We start from the raw sequence: 12,394 nt of genomic DNA on the forward strand, positions 1-12,394 counted from the left end.
TTTCCTATAACCATTTTCTTAATTGTTTTGGGTTTGCTATTGTAGGTCTTTTCCTTCTCTTATGTTTCCTGCCTAGAGAAGTTCCTTTAGCATTTGTTGTAAAGCTGGTTTGGTGGTGCTGAATTCTCTTAGCTTTTGCTTGTCTGTAAAGGTTTTAATTTCTCTGTCGAATCTGAATGAGATCCTTGCTGGGTAGAGTAATCTTGGTTGTAGGTTTTTCCCTTTCATCACTTTAAATATGTTCTGCCACTCCCTCTGGCTTACAGAGTTTCTGCTGAAAGATCAGCTATTAACCTTTTGGGGATTCCCTTGTATGTTAATAGTTGCTTTTCCCATTCTGCTTTTAATATTTTTTCTTTGTATTTAATTTTTGATAGTTTTATTAGTATGTGTCTTGTCATGTTTCTCCTTGGATTTATCCTGTATGGGACTCTCTGTGCTTCCTGGACTTGACTGACTATTTCCTTTTTCATATTAGGGAATTTTTCAACTATAATCTCTTCAAATATTTTCTCAGTCCCTTTCTTTTTCTCTTCTTTTTCTGGGACCACTATACTTCGAATGTTGGTGCGTTTCATGTTGTCCCAGAGGTCTCTGAGTCTGTCCTCAATTCTTTTCATTCTTTTTTCTTTATTCTGCTCTGTGGTAGTTATTTCCAGTATTTTATCTTCCAGGTCACTTATCCGTTCTTCTGCCTCAGTTATTCTGCTATTGATTCCTTCTAGAGAATTTTTAATTTCATTTATTGTGTTGTTCATCACTGTTTGTTTGCTCTTTAGTCCTTCCAGGTCCTTGTTAAACGTTTCTTGTATTTTCTCCATTCTATTTCCAAGATTTTGGATCATCTTTACTGTCATTACTCTGAATCCTTTTTCAGGTAGACTGCCTATTTCCTCTTCATTTGTTTGATCTGGTGGGTTTTTACCTTGCTCCTTCATCTGCTGTGTGTTTCTCTGTCTTCTCATTTTGCTTAACTTACTGTGTTTAGGGTCTCCTTTTCGCAGTCTGCAGGTTTGTAGTCCCTATTGTTTTTGGTGTCTGCCCCCAGTGCCTAAGGTTGGTTCAGTGGGTTATGTAGGCTTCCTGGTGGAGGGGACTAGTGTCTGTGTTCTGGTGGATGAGGCTGGATCTTGTCTTTCTGGTGGGCAGGACCGTGTCCAGTGGTATGTTTTGGAGTAACTGTGACCTTATTATGATTTTAGGCAGTCTCTCTGCTAATGTGTGGGTTTATGTTCCTGTCTTGCTAGTTGTTTGGCCTAAGGTGTCCAGCACTGGAGCTTGCTGGTCATTGAGTGGAGCTGGGTCTTAGCGTTGAGATGGAGATCTCTGGGAGAGCTTTCGCCATTTGATATTACATGGAGCCAGGAGGTCTCTGGTGGACCAATGTCCTGAACACGGCTCTCCCACCTCAGAGGCACAGGCCAGACACCCGGCCCAGAGCACCAAGTCAGCCACATGGCTCAGAAGAAAAGGGACAAAAAAAGAAAGAATGGGAGGAAGGGAGGGAGGGAGGGAGGAAGGAAGGAAAATAAAGTTATTAAAATAAAAAAATTATTAAAAATTTTTTTTAAAAATTTAAGTAATATTAAAAAAAAAGAAAGAAGAGAGCAACCAAAAAATCAAATCCACCAATGATAACAAGTGCTAAAAACTATACTAAAAAAGGAAAAAACAGACGGAACCCTAGGACAAATGGTAAAAGCAGAACTATACAGACAAAATCACCCAAAGAAGCATACACATACACACTCACAAAAAGAGAAAAAGGAAAAAAATATATATATATCTATATATATAAAAAAAAGTAAGAGAGCAACCAAATCAATAAATAAATCTACCAATGATAATAAACTCTAAATACTAAACTACAATAAGCACAAAACCAAAAAAAATTAGATGCAGAAAGCAAACCCCAAGTCCACAGTTGCTCCCAAAGTCCACCGCCTCAATTTTGGGATGGTTTGTTTTCTATTCAGGTATTCCAGAGATGCAGGGCACATCAAGTTGATTGTGGAGATTTAATCAGCTGCTCCTGAGGTTGCTGGGAGAGATTTCCCTTTCTCTTCTTTGTTCACACAGCTCCTGGGGTTCAGCTTTGGGTTTGGCCTCTCCTCTGCGTGTAGGTCACCTGAGGGTGTCTGTTCTTCGCTCAGACAGGATGGGGTTAAAGTAGCAGCTGATTAGGGTGCTCTGGCTCACTCAGGCCAGGGGGAAGGAGGGGTACAGAATGTGGGGCGAGCCTGTGGTGGGCAGAGGCTGGTGTGACCTTGCAACAGCCTGAGGCGTGCCGTGTGTTCTCCCAGGGAAGTTGTCCCTGGATCACGGAACCCTGGCAGTGGTGGGCTGCACAGGCTCCCAGGAGGGTAGGTGTGGATAGTGTCCTGTGCTTGCACACAGGCTTCTTGCTGGCTGCAGCAGCAGCCTTAGCATCTCATGCCTGTCTCTCTGGTGTCCAGGCAGATAGCCGCAGCTTGCTCCCATCTCTGGAGCTCGTTTAGGCGGTGCTCTGAATCCCCTCTCCTCGTGCATCCCGAAACAATGGTCTCTTGACTCTTAGGCAGGTCCAGACTTTTTCCCGGACTCCCTCCCGGCTAGCTGTGGTGCACTGGCCCCCTTCAGGCTGTGTTCACTCAGCCAACCCCAGTCCTCTCCCTGGGGTCTGACCTCCGAAGCCCAAGCCTCAGCTCCCAGCCCCGACCCGTCCTGGTGGGTGAGCAGACAAGCCTCTCGGGCTGGTGAGTGCTGGTCGGCACCAATCCTCTGTGCGGGAATCTCTCCGATTTGCCCTCTGCACCCCTGTTGCTGCGCTCTCCTCCGTGGCTCCGAAGCTTCCCCCCCCCACCGCCACCCCCTGTCACCACCAGTGAAGGGGCTTCCTAGTGTGTGGAAACTTTTCCTCCTTCACAGCTCCCTCCCACTGGTGCAGTTCCCATCCCTATTCTTTTGTCTCTGTTTTTTCTTTTTTCTTTTGTCCTACCCAGGTACATGGGGAGTTTCTTGCCTTTTGGGAAGTCTGAGGTCTTCTACCAGCGTTCAGTAGGTGTTCTGTAGGAGTTGTTCCACATGCAGATGTATTTCTGATGTATTTGTGGGGAGGAGGGTAAGCTCCATGTCTTACTCCTCCACCATCTTGAAGGTCTCTCCAGCAGTACTTTAAATGATTGAATCCAAGGGTGGGGATAAGCAAGGGACCAAACCTAACCTTGTAATATAGTGCTAGATATAAAAATATATATTGTCACCATAATAATAAACTCACTCTTCTTAATACAGTATTCTCTTGCCTTGTGGCATTTGCCAGCAATTTTCTAGCTCATAGCAATTAATCCACATTATTTGACACGACATCCCTCCTTGCCCTTGAGACTTTAATAAGTAAGTGAAGGCAGAATAAAAAAGAAGGGAAATCTAAATCAGGCGGCCCCCATTCTCATTGGCCCCCAGCCCCTCCTCCAGTACTATTCCTGCCCTCTAGTAAGTAACCTAAGGATCTTATTCAGATTTCATCAGTTGTCCTGTCTTTTTTCGGCTCAGGATCCCACACTGCACTCAGTCATCTGTCTCCTTAGTCTCCTCCAATATGGCACAGTTTATCAGTCTGTCTTTTGTGACCCTGAGGAGATAGTTGTGTCTAGGACTGAACTGCAGGCAGTATTCCACCAAATGCCTTATCAAAAATTAAGTAGATACTGCTGCACATTCCAGAAATGTACACTCTAAGTCTCAATTTTGAACAGAATCATATCTACAGGGCATCTCAAAGATTTAAACCAGACTGTGGGGAGAAAAGTACTTCTGGTGCAAACAGGTCCAGGGTCTCAGCCTCCACGTGAGAATGGAGTCCACCTTGGATCACCGTTCTTTGTAGAACTAGCCCAGAATAGGGAGGGAAGGGAGGGAGGGTTAAGTGTTCAGTAAAGGGGAAAGTTGCTTCTATTTTTTGTCACTTTTTTTTTTCTTTCTGACTTCTGCTTTTTAAAGAAATGAATGTGACAGGAAAAGCTTAAGTCCCTTTTGGCCACCTCTTGCCACTTTCCTCTCTCACCACTCCAGGGCCAACCACTGTCATGGTAGCGTATCTTTCTAGACCCTTTTTATATGTATGTGTGTTAAAAATTTACCTAACAGTCTAATATTGTAACATTCTGAATCTTTTTTGAAAAATTTCAATCATTCAGAGAAGTTGGAAGACTAGTACAATATCTCCTCATATCCTCGACACCTAATTTAACCAGTTGTTTACATTTTGCTACATTTGCTTTATCTCTTTCTCTTCTATTTATTTATTTGCTTTGCAAACATCATGACCTTTCACCCCTAAATATTTAGCTTGTACCTCCTAAAGAGAAAGACATTCTCCCACATAACCACAATATAATTAATTATCACCTCCTGGAAACATAACATTGATATAACATTACTGTTGAATTTATAGTCCTCATTCAAGTGTTTGCCACTTGTCCCAGTAATTTCATTTATAGCTAATTTTATTCATTTGTGTATTTATTTGGGGATTCAGAATCCAGTCAAAAATCACCCATTGCATTTGGCTACCTTCTCTCTCTCTCTCTGTCTTTTATTACATTGACCTTTTATAAGGGTCAAAGGTAGTTTTTTCAGAATCTCCCTTATGACATTGCCAAGCTGGTTTTTTGCCTCAGTATTGATTTTTGAGATCTGTCCATATGAATGTGCTGAGTCATTCCTTAACAACATCTGCACAGATTTCATCCCTGCTCAGGCTCTTTAGTGCTCTGAGCAGCTGAAGCATCTGGCCGTTTATGTTCCTATGTGTGACTTCCCGTTGTCCCCTCTGGCAGATCAACATCATGCAGAGTGAAACCGTCCAGGACGTGCTGCTCCTAGACCCCCGCTGGCTCTGCACCAACGTTCTGGGGAAGCTGCTCTCCGTCGAGACCCCACGGGCCCTGCACCATTACCGGGGCCGCTACACCATGGAGGACGTCCAGCGCCTGGTGCCCGACAGCGACGTGGAGGAGCTGCTGCAGATTCTAGATGCCATGGATATCTGCGCCCGGGACCTGAGCAGCGGTACCATGGTGGACATCCCCGCCCTGATCAAGACTGACAACCTGCACCGGTCCTGGACGGATGAGGAGGACGAGGTGCGGGTCTACGGTGGCGTGCGCATCGTCCCCGTGGAGCACCTCACGCCCTTCCCGTGCGGCATCTTTCACAAGGTGCAGGTGAACCTGTGCAGGTGGATCCACCAGCAGAGCACGGAGGGAGACGCGGACATCCGCCTGTGGGTGAACGGCTGCAAGATTGCCAACCGTGGGGCCGAGCTGCTGGTGCTTCTGGTCAACCATGGCCAGGGCATCGAGGTCCAGGTGCGCGGTCTGGAGACAGAAAAGATCAAGTGCTGCCTCCTGCTGGACTCGGTGTGCAGCACCATCGAGAATGTCATGGCCACCACGCTGCCCGGGCTGCTGACGGTGAAGCACTACCTGAGCCCCCAGCAGCTGAGAGAGCACCACGAGCCCGTCATGATCTACCAGCCGCGAGACTTCTTCCGGGCACAGACCCTCAAGGAGACCTCGCTGACTAACACCATGGGCGGGTACAAGGAGAGCTTCAGCAGCATCATGTGCTTTGGCTGTCACGACGTCTATTCACAGGCCAGCCTGGGCATGGACATCCATGCGTCAGATCTGAACCTCCTGACCCGGAGGAAACTCAGTCGCCTGCTGGACCCACCCGATCCCATGGGGAAGGACTGGTGCCTTCTCGCCATGAACTTGGGTCTCCCCGACCTTGTGGCAAAGTACAACACCAATAACGGGTCTCCCAAGGAGTTCCTCCCGAGCCCGGTCCATGCCCTGCTCCGGGAATGGACCTCCTACCCCGAGAGCACAGTCGGCATCCTCATGTCCAAACTGAGGGAGCTGGGGCGCCGGGATGCGGCGGACTTCCTACTGAAGGCGTCCTCTGTGTTCAAAATCAACCTCGACAGCAACGGCCAGGAGGCCTACGCCTCAAGCTGCAACAGTGGCACATCTTATAATTCCATTAGCTCGGTCGTGTCCCGGTGAGGGCAGCCTTTGGCTTGGGCAGGGTCTCTTCCAACTGCAGAGGCAAGGGGAACACAGCCCATCTTTCCCACTGGAGATTCTGGCGCGTCCCTTCCTATGCCCACATCCTGAAGGACGCCACCCTCCCTTCCGCTTCACCTATTTCTCTGCTACTACCTCCCTCCTCTCACACATTGCATTGTGTGTGAATGGTCTTTCTAGTTTAAGAGCAGACCCTATCCTTTCCTTTGGCCATTTGAAAAGCTAGCCTCCCTCCATCTCTCATCCTCTAGTACCTTGCTTCTTACTGATAATTTTACTGGAATTCCTAACTTTTCAATGAAATTTTTTTAAAGTATTATATTGATTGTCCTTTTTAAAGAAAGTGGACATTTATCCAAAATGTGTATTTCTTATACTCTTTTCTTTGTTATACCATGTCCTCAGCTTATCTCTTTTATATTTGTAGGAAAAACTCCCATGTAAGGAATCCCACTGTATGATTTATAAACAGACAATATGTGAGTGCCTTTTGCAGAAGAGGGTGTGTTTGAAATCATCCAAGTCAGCCCGGAGCTGTCGCGAAAGAAACGCTCCCTCTCTGTCTCTTGCTGTATGCTGATCATCGCCAGAGGTGCTTCACCCGAGGTTTTTTTTTTGGTTTCTTTGTTTTTTTTGGCAATTTTTGTGTTTCCTTTGACAAGGAAAGGGGAGAAAGAAACCTCCTCTAGAGCAATTTCATGGCCAGTGTTGTTGCTACGATAAGACATGTTTGTGTTTGCTTTTGTTTCAACGTCAGTGTGAACATCCACGTGGAACCTGCAGACTGTCACGCTTCATCATCCCCTGTCATCTCAGGTAGAAGGCTGACACTGTTGTAGGGAGCCAAGAACTGTGTGAGAATTCAGAAGACCCCCGACTCATGATTTGTGGCAGTTTGTTGTCATTTGTGCATAGCAGATGGTTCTCCACATTTAGATCCTGGTTTGATAACTTCCTGTACTTGAAGTCTCAAAAAGAAAATAAAGGAAGCAAGTTTTCTTGCAGTGATTTTAAATTGTGATAGAGTTTTAAATCGAAATAAGGGAACATGTCCTAATTCTTCTGTCCTGAGAAGCATGTAATTTTAATGTTATATCATATGTATATATATATATATGCAGTATGTATATACATATATATTAATACAGGTATTTTTACTTAATCTATAAGATATAGTAAAAAACGGTTTTCTTTTCTTTTTAGTTCTTTTTTTTCTTTTCCTTTTTTTTTTTAATAAATAAACTGTTGCTTGTTGCATTAGTTTGTTGGTGTTTAATTCAAAAGGGATTCTTTTTCTTTGTTTTGTTTTCATTTGCCAGTACCCCACCTCGTGGAACAAACCAGTCTAGAAAGTGATTAAACCTAAACTCTCAGGGGTGGAAATCAACCCAGTTTATTATGTGCTTAATTATTACTAAAGTTGGGAATGGTGTGGGGAAGCAGAAGGAGCTCAGGTGATTTCACATGTATTTCTTTTTAATTTATTTATTTTTATTTTTATTTATTTTTGGCTGCGTTGGGTCTTTGTTGCTTGGTGCGGGCTTTCTCTAGTTGCAGCAAGCGGGGGCTACTCTTCGTTGCGGTGTGCAGGCTTTTCATTGCGGTGGCTTCTCTTGTTACGGAGCATGGGCTCTAAGGCATGCGGGCTTCAATAGTTGTGGCACACGGGCTTCAGTAGTTGTGGCACACGGGCTTCAGTAGTTGTGGCACGCGGGCTTCAGTAGTTGTGGCGCGCAGGCTCTAGAGCGCAAGCTCAGTAGTTGTAGCGCACGAGCTTAGTTGCTCCGCGGCATGTGGGATCTTCCCAGACCAGGGCTCAAACCCGTGTCCCCTGCATTGGCAGGCAGATTCTTAACCACTGCACCACCAGAGAAGTCCCTCACGTGTATTTTTGCTTTAAAGAAAAGAGGCCCCTCCCATTTTCCTAGGATGAACCCCCAAACCAAATAGGATCATTTAGGCTCAGCAATGGGGGAACAGGGGAAGCTTTCTTCCTATACAAAGGTGGAGGGAGCTCCTGCGGAGCAAGAGAAAACTTGCTACAAAAGATACATACCTTCCCGCCCGTCTTTTTACTTAGAGACCACACTGCTGCGGGCCATCAACTAGAAACCCTAGTTTTGACCTGCATGGTAGCTGTAAGTGACAAAAGCTCTAATTGAAAAAACCCATTTTTTAGTAAAATCTCATGACTGGTTTTTAAAAAAATGGGCAAAGAAAAAAGATTGGAAGGAAAAAGACTACAATGATGTGGGTGATTTTCTCTACGGTTGTGGCAGTAGAATTCATTTCTGTTTTGCCTAAATGGTACGTAATAAACGATTTACTTTTATAAGGAGAAAAGAAATATTAATGGAGTAAAATTAAAAGCTACACGTAAATATGCGTCAAAAGGATAACACTGAAATTGAAATCGTGATTGCCTTAGAGGAGTAGAACCTCCTTTTCGTGAGTCAACTCCCTCCCGAACGTCAGCTTCATCTCTCCTGCTTCAAAAGTGCTTCATATCGCAGGATCCGGCACCAGGATCTAGGACCCAGGAGGCAAGGGCTGCCTCTGGCAGCCTCAGTAAGTAAAATCCCAAAGAAGGATTCTGACTGCTCCAGTCTGGGTCATGGAGCCATCCCAGTGGTTGGGAGAGAGAGAGTCACAAGATTGGCCTGGCCCTGGGGACCCTAGGACAGTGTTGGGAAAGGAGCAGTTTCCCCCAAGAAGGGAGTTCTGTTAACAGGAGGAAGGGGCAGGGGGAGGATGCTGTGCCAGTGAAGCAGAGGACTGCAGGAGTCTTTATACTTTTGTTTTAAGCAGGTGCCTGTCCATAAGGTTATGGGGGCGCCTAAGCTCCTGAAATGTTGAAGCCATACTTCGGAATCATTACTACACAAATTTGAAGAGTTTAAGGTCCACTGAGCTCACTGCCCTGCCCTGGGAAATGCTGTGGGGTCATTCCAGGCGGCATCTCGGGGTCTTCAGTGCCATGAACTCTGGTTAGGCTGAAACTGCCTGGCAAAGCCCCAGCATGGGTAGCCGGCTCTGCCTCCTGCAGAAGGGGAGAAACCAGGCCATTCATAGCTCGCTTCCTGCAGCCACAGTGGGAATCAAAAGGTACAGGTTCTTAGGAGCCAGAAGCAGCCTTTCATGGACGCTTTTTCTTAGAGTTGCTGTAAAATGCACTCGGGCAACATGTTCCTCATCCCCTGGGAGCTGTGGCTGCCCTGGGGTGCCTGAGGTTCCCCTATGGGCAAGAGCATCCCAGGGACCCAAAGCCTCCCTGGCACGGGCTGGAGGGCACTTCTGAGAGTTCTGATCGTTTCCAGAATCTGGATCCCACATCTTCGGAAAGGAATCAGAACTCTGGGTGGTCTTTTTTGCAGAAAGGGTTTACAATTAAAACTACAGGATTTCCTGAAACCATAAAACTACAATTGGCCCTATCAGTGTCCAGAGTCTGCACCAGTCTTACCAAACCCTGATGGTGTGACCCCAGAAAAGCCACTCCAAAATGAAAGGCTGGGCCTGGCTATTCCTGCCTCAGCAGCAGCTAGATGCCAGCCAGGCTGTAAAACCGAAGGGTAGATTTGAACTGAAAAGCTTCATTAAGAGTAAAAGGATAGTTGCAGTTTTGCAACGTGAAAAAAGTTCTGGAGGTGAATAGTGGTGATGGTTGCACACCAATGTCAATGTATTTACTGCCACTGCACTATGCGGTTACAAGTGGTTAAAATGAAAAAAAATTATATTTATTTTAGCCCAATTTTTTAAGAACAAGAGAAAAAAGATAAAGCTGTAACCTAAAAATATCCAGGTAACAGTAAAGCTTGCTGAGTAATATACAGGACTGCCCATGTGTTCAGAGCAGCCCAGCAAAGCCTGTGCCCCCCACTATGGGGAAGGGGGGATTAAAAACATGAAAGATTGCTTTTTAGAAGAGTTGATATTTTTTATTTAAAAAAAACCTGTAAAATGGTTATCATGGGAGGAAGAGGTGAGAATTTTGTTTGGCTTCTTTTTTGTTGTTGTTTATTGTTCAGTGTTTTGGGGTTTTTTTGTTTGTTTTTCAGTTTGAATTCATACCTGGGATGGCACCAACAGTCTTTTAAGGACTTTGGATTCTTTTTTTTTTTTTTGGCTATGTTGGGTCTTTGTTGCTGTGCGTGGGCTTTCTCTAGTTGCAGCGAGCAGGGGCTACTCTGTTACGTGCGCAGGCTTCTCATTGTGGTGGCTTCTCTTGTTTCAGAGCACGGGCTCTAGGCACGCGGGCTTCAGTAGTTGTGGCTCACGGGCTCAGTAGTTGTGGCTCACAGGCTCAGTAGTTGTGGCACACGGGCTCAGTAGTTGTGGCTTGCGGGCTCTAGCGCACAGGCTCAGTAGTTGTGGCACACAGGCTTAGTTGCTCCGTGGCATGTGGGATCTTCCCGGACCAGGGCTCAAACCCGTGTCCCCTGCATTGGCAGGTGGATTCTTAACCACTGCGCCACCAGGGAAGCCCCAGGACTTTGGATTCTTGATGACTTAGGCCACACCATTTATGAGGGTAACGTGCTCTGATTCGCCATTCCCCAGACGTTTGCTGAGCACCTATTGCCTATCATGGGCGCCAGCCCCAGGCTCACAGCAGGGACACAGAGCTTGGTGGGCTGGCGCCTGCTCCCCTAACCAGCCTTGGCACTCAACTCGACTGTCCGAGGAATTTGCTCTCAGGGGGCTATTTTCAGGGACAGTGACTGTGCTTTGGGCGGCCACCTGAGGTTGAGGTCACTTTTATCATTGCAGACAAAGGTCATGTGCTGGTGAGAGGACTCAGCAGCTGCCAGGCAGGGGCCACGTCAGGGACAGAAACTGCTGTCCCCACTGAACGCCTGGTCAGGGAGGTGCCCGTGAAAGGGGACTGAAGGAGTAGTCAGCCCCCTTCCATCTGCATCTCTGGAAATGTGCGTGGCGGAGCTGGAAGTGACCCCAGGAAACGGCGGCTAGTCCTGGCTGAAACACCCAGCCTCAGAAGGTTGCCCGTGACTCTTGTTCACAAGGCAATTCTTTGACCAGAAGAATCAAAGAAGTGTGTGGGAGTGAGGAGGAGGGGCAGGAAAGAAGCTTCACAGGTACCTACAGCAGAGGCTGCCCTGGGATCGGACTCTGATGCCCGTCACTCGAGGGGCTGACGCTTGGTGAGGGTGGCCTGGCCAGGCGCCAAAGGCTGTGACTCCAGCCTGCGGGGTTCAGCAGCAAAAGGACCGGGACAAGCTCCTGGTGAATAATGTGTCTTGTCCCATCGAAATCACAGAATTTTACAATGAAAAGAGATCTTACAGATGGTGTGATTCAACCACGCTCTTTGGAGGCTGGAAGGAAAGAGTTTAAGAGATTTAGACCAAACAGCACGGTTCAATTATTAACAATTTAGACTAAATGTCAGGCCCTCTGACCACAACTGGGGCCCTTTATACTCCTCTGCTAAGTATTTATATTGTAATGTAGTGGGTGTGTTGTGAGTGCATGTGTATGTGTGTATACTGTGTGTGTATGCACAAGTGTGCACAAGTGTATTGCGTAAGTATATGTGTATGTGTGTGGCGTGTGCATGTGTCCACACATACATGTAACTGTGTATGTGTATGTGTGTATATACATGTATACATTTGGGTATGAGTGAATGCATGTGTGTATATGTGTATAAGTGTGTGTGTGTATTGTGTATAAGTGTGTGTATGCATATGTGATGCATGAGGTGAGGGATTCCCTGGCCATAAAGACTTGTTCTTCTGGCCAAGAGCCTGGATTGCCACTGATTCAGCCATGAGTGCCCATTTCCCACAACCGGGGTGACTAACAGAGCATCACGAGAAGTTTCTTACACCCCACTCCATGCCATCCTCCCGCCCCAGTGTGAGCCCTATGGGGTTCTGCACAGGCCTCAGGTTACATCACAGCCAGTGCCAGTGATGACCTTCCTGTCTTCCAAGAAGGGAAGGCCAGTCAGCCTAGAGGGAGGCCAGGGCGGGTTCCTCTAAATCACGTGATACTGTGACCAACACTTGCATGGGAAGGAGAAGCCAGGCCTTTATTACTGACAGTCCATGCTCCCACCTCTGTGCTGAAAGGCAGCAAACCAAGGTCCTTCCATGCCAGCCCTCCCTGGGACTCAACAGTGCCCCTTTGGCTTTCGGGGCAGTTGCAATACAATGAAAGTTTTTTTTTCCTTTCACCTTTTTCCTAGACATACAATATTTTAATGGAACTGAAATCATACAAAATGTACAATTTTATATGCTGTTTTTTTAAAAATTGAAGTATACTGACGTATAATATCCTATTAGTTTCTG

General features: G+C 46.4%; 1 protein-coding gene across 1 annotated transcript in view; it reads left to right on the forward strand.

The window, feature by feature from the left end:
- The window catches only part of DAPK1 (death associated protein kinase 1), a 210,118-nt gene extending 203,002 nt beyond the window's left edge, over positions 1 to 7,116 (forward strand). Inside the window, exons 26-27 of the mRNA XM_068552835.1 lie at positions 4,821 to 6,049; positions 6,502 to 7,116. Of these exons, the coding sequence (XP_068408936.1) occupies positions 4,821 to 6,049; positions 6,502 to 6,535 (1,263 nt within the window). The 3' untranslated portion in view covers positions 6,536 to 7,116. The remainder of the gene's footprint in view (positions 1 to 4,820; positions 6,050 to 6,501) is intronic.
- The last annotated feature ends 5,278 nt before the right edge of the window (positions 7,117 to 12,394 follow it).

Source organism: Eschrichtius robustus, chromosome 10 (assembly GCF_028021215.1).
Source record: "Eschrichtius robustus isolate mEscRob2 chromosome 10, mEscRob2.pri, whole genome shotgun sequence".
In the NCBI taxonomy this organism is placed as follows: Eukaryota; Metazoa; Chordata; class Mammalia; order Artiodactyla; family Eschrichtiidae; genus Eschrichtius; species Eschrichtius robustus.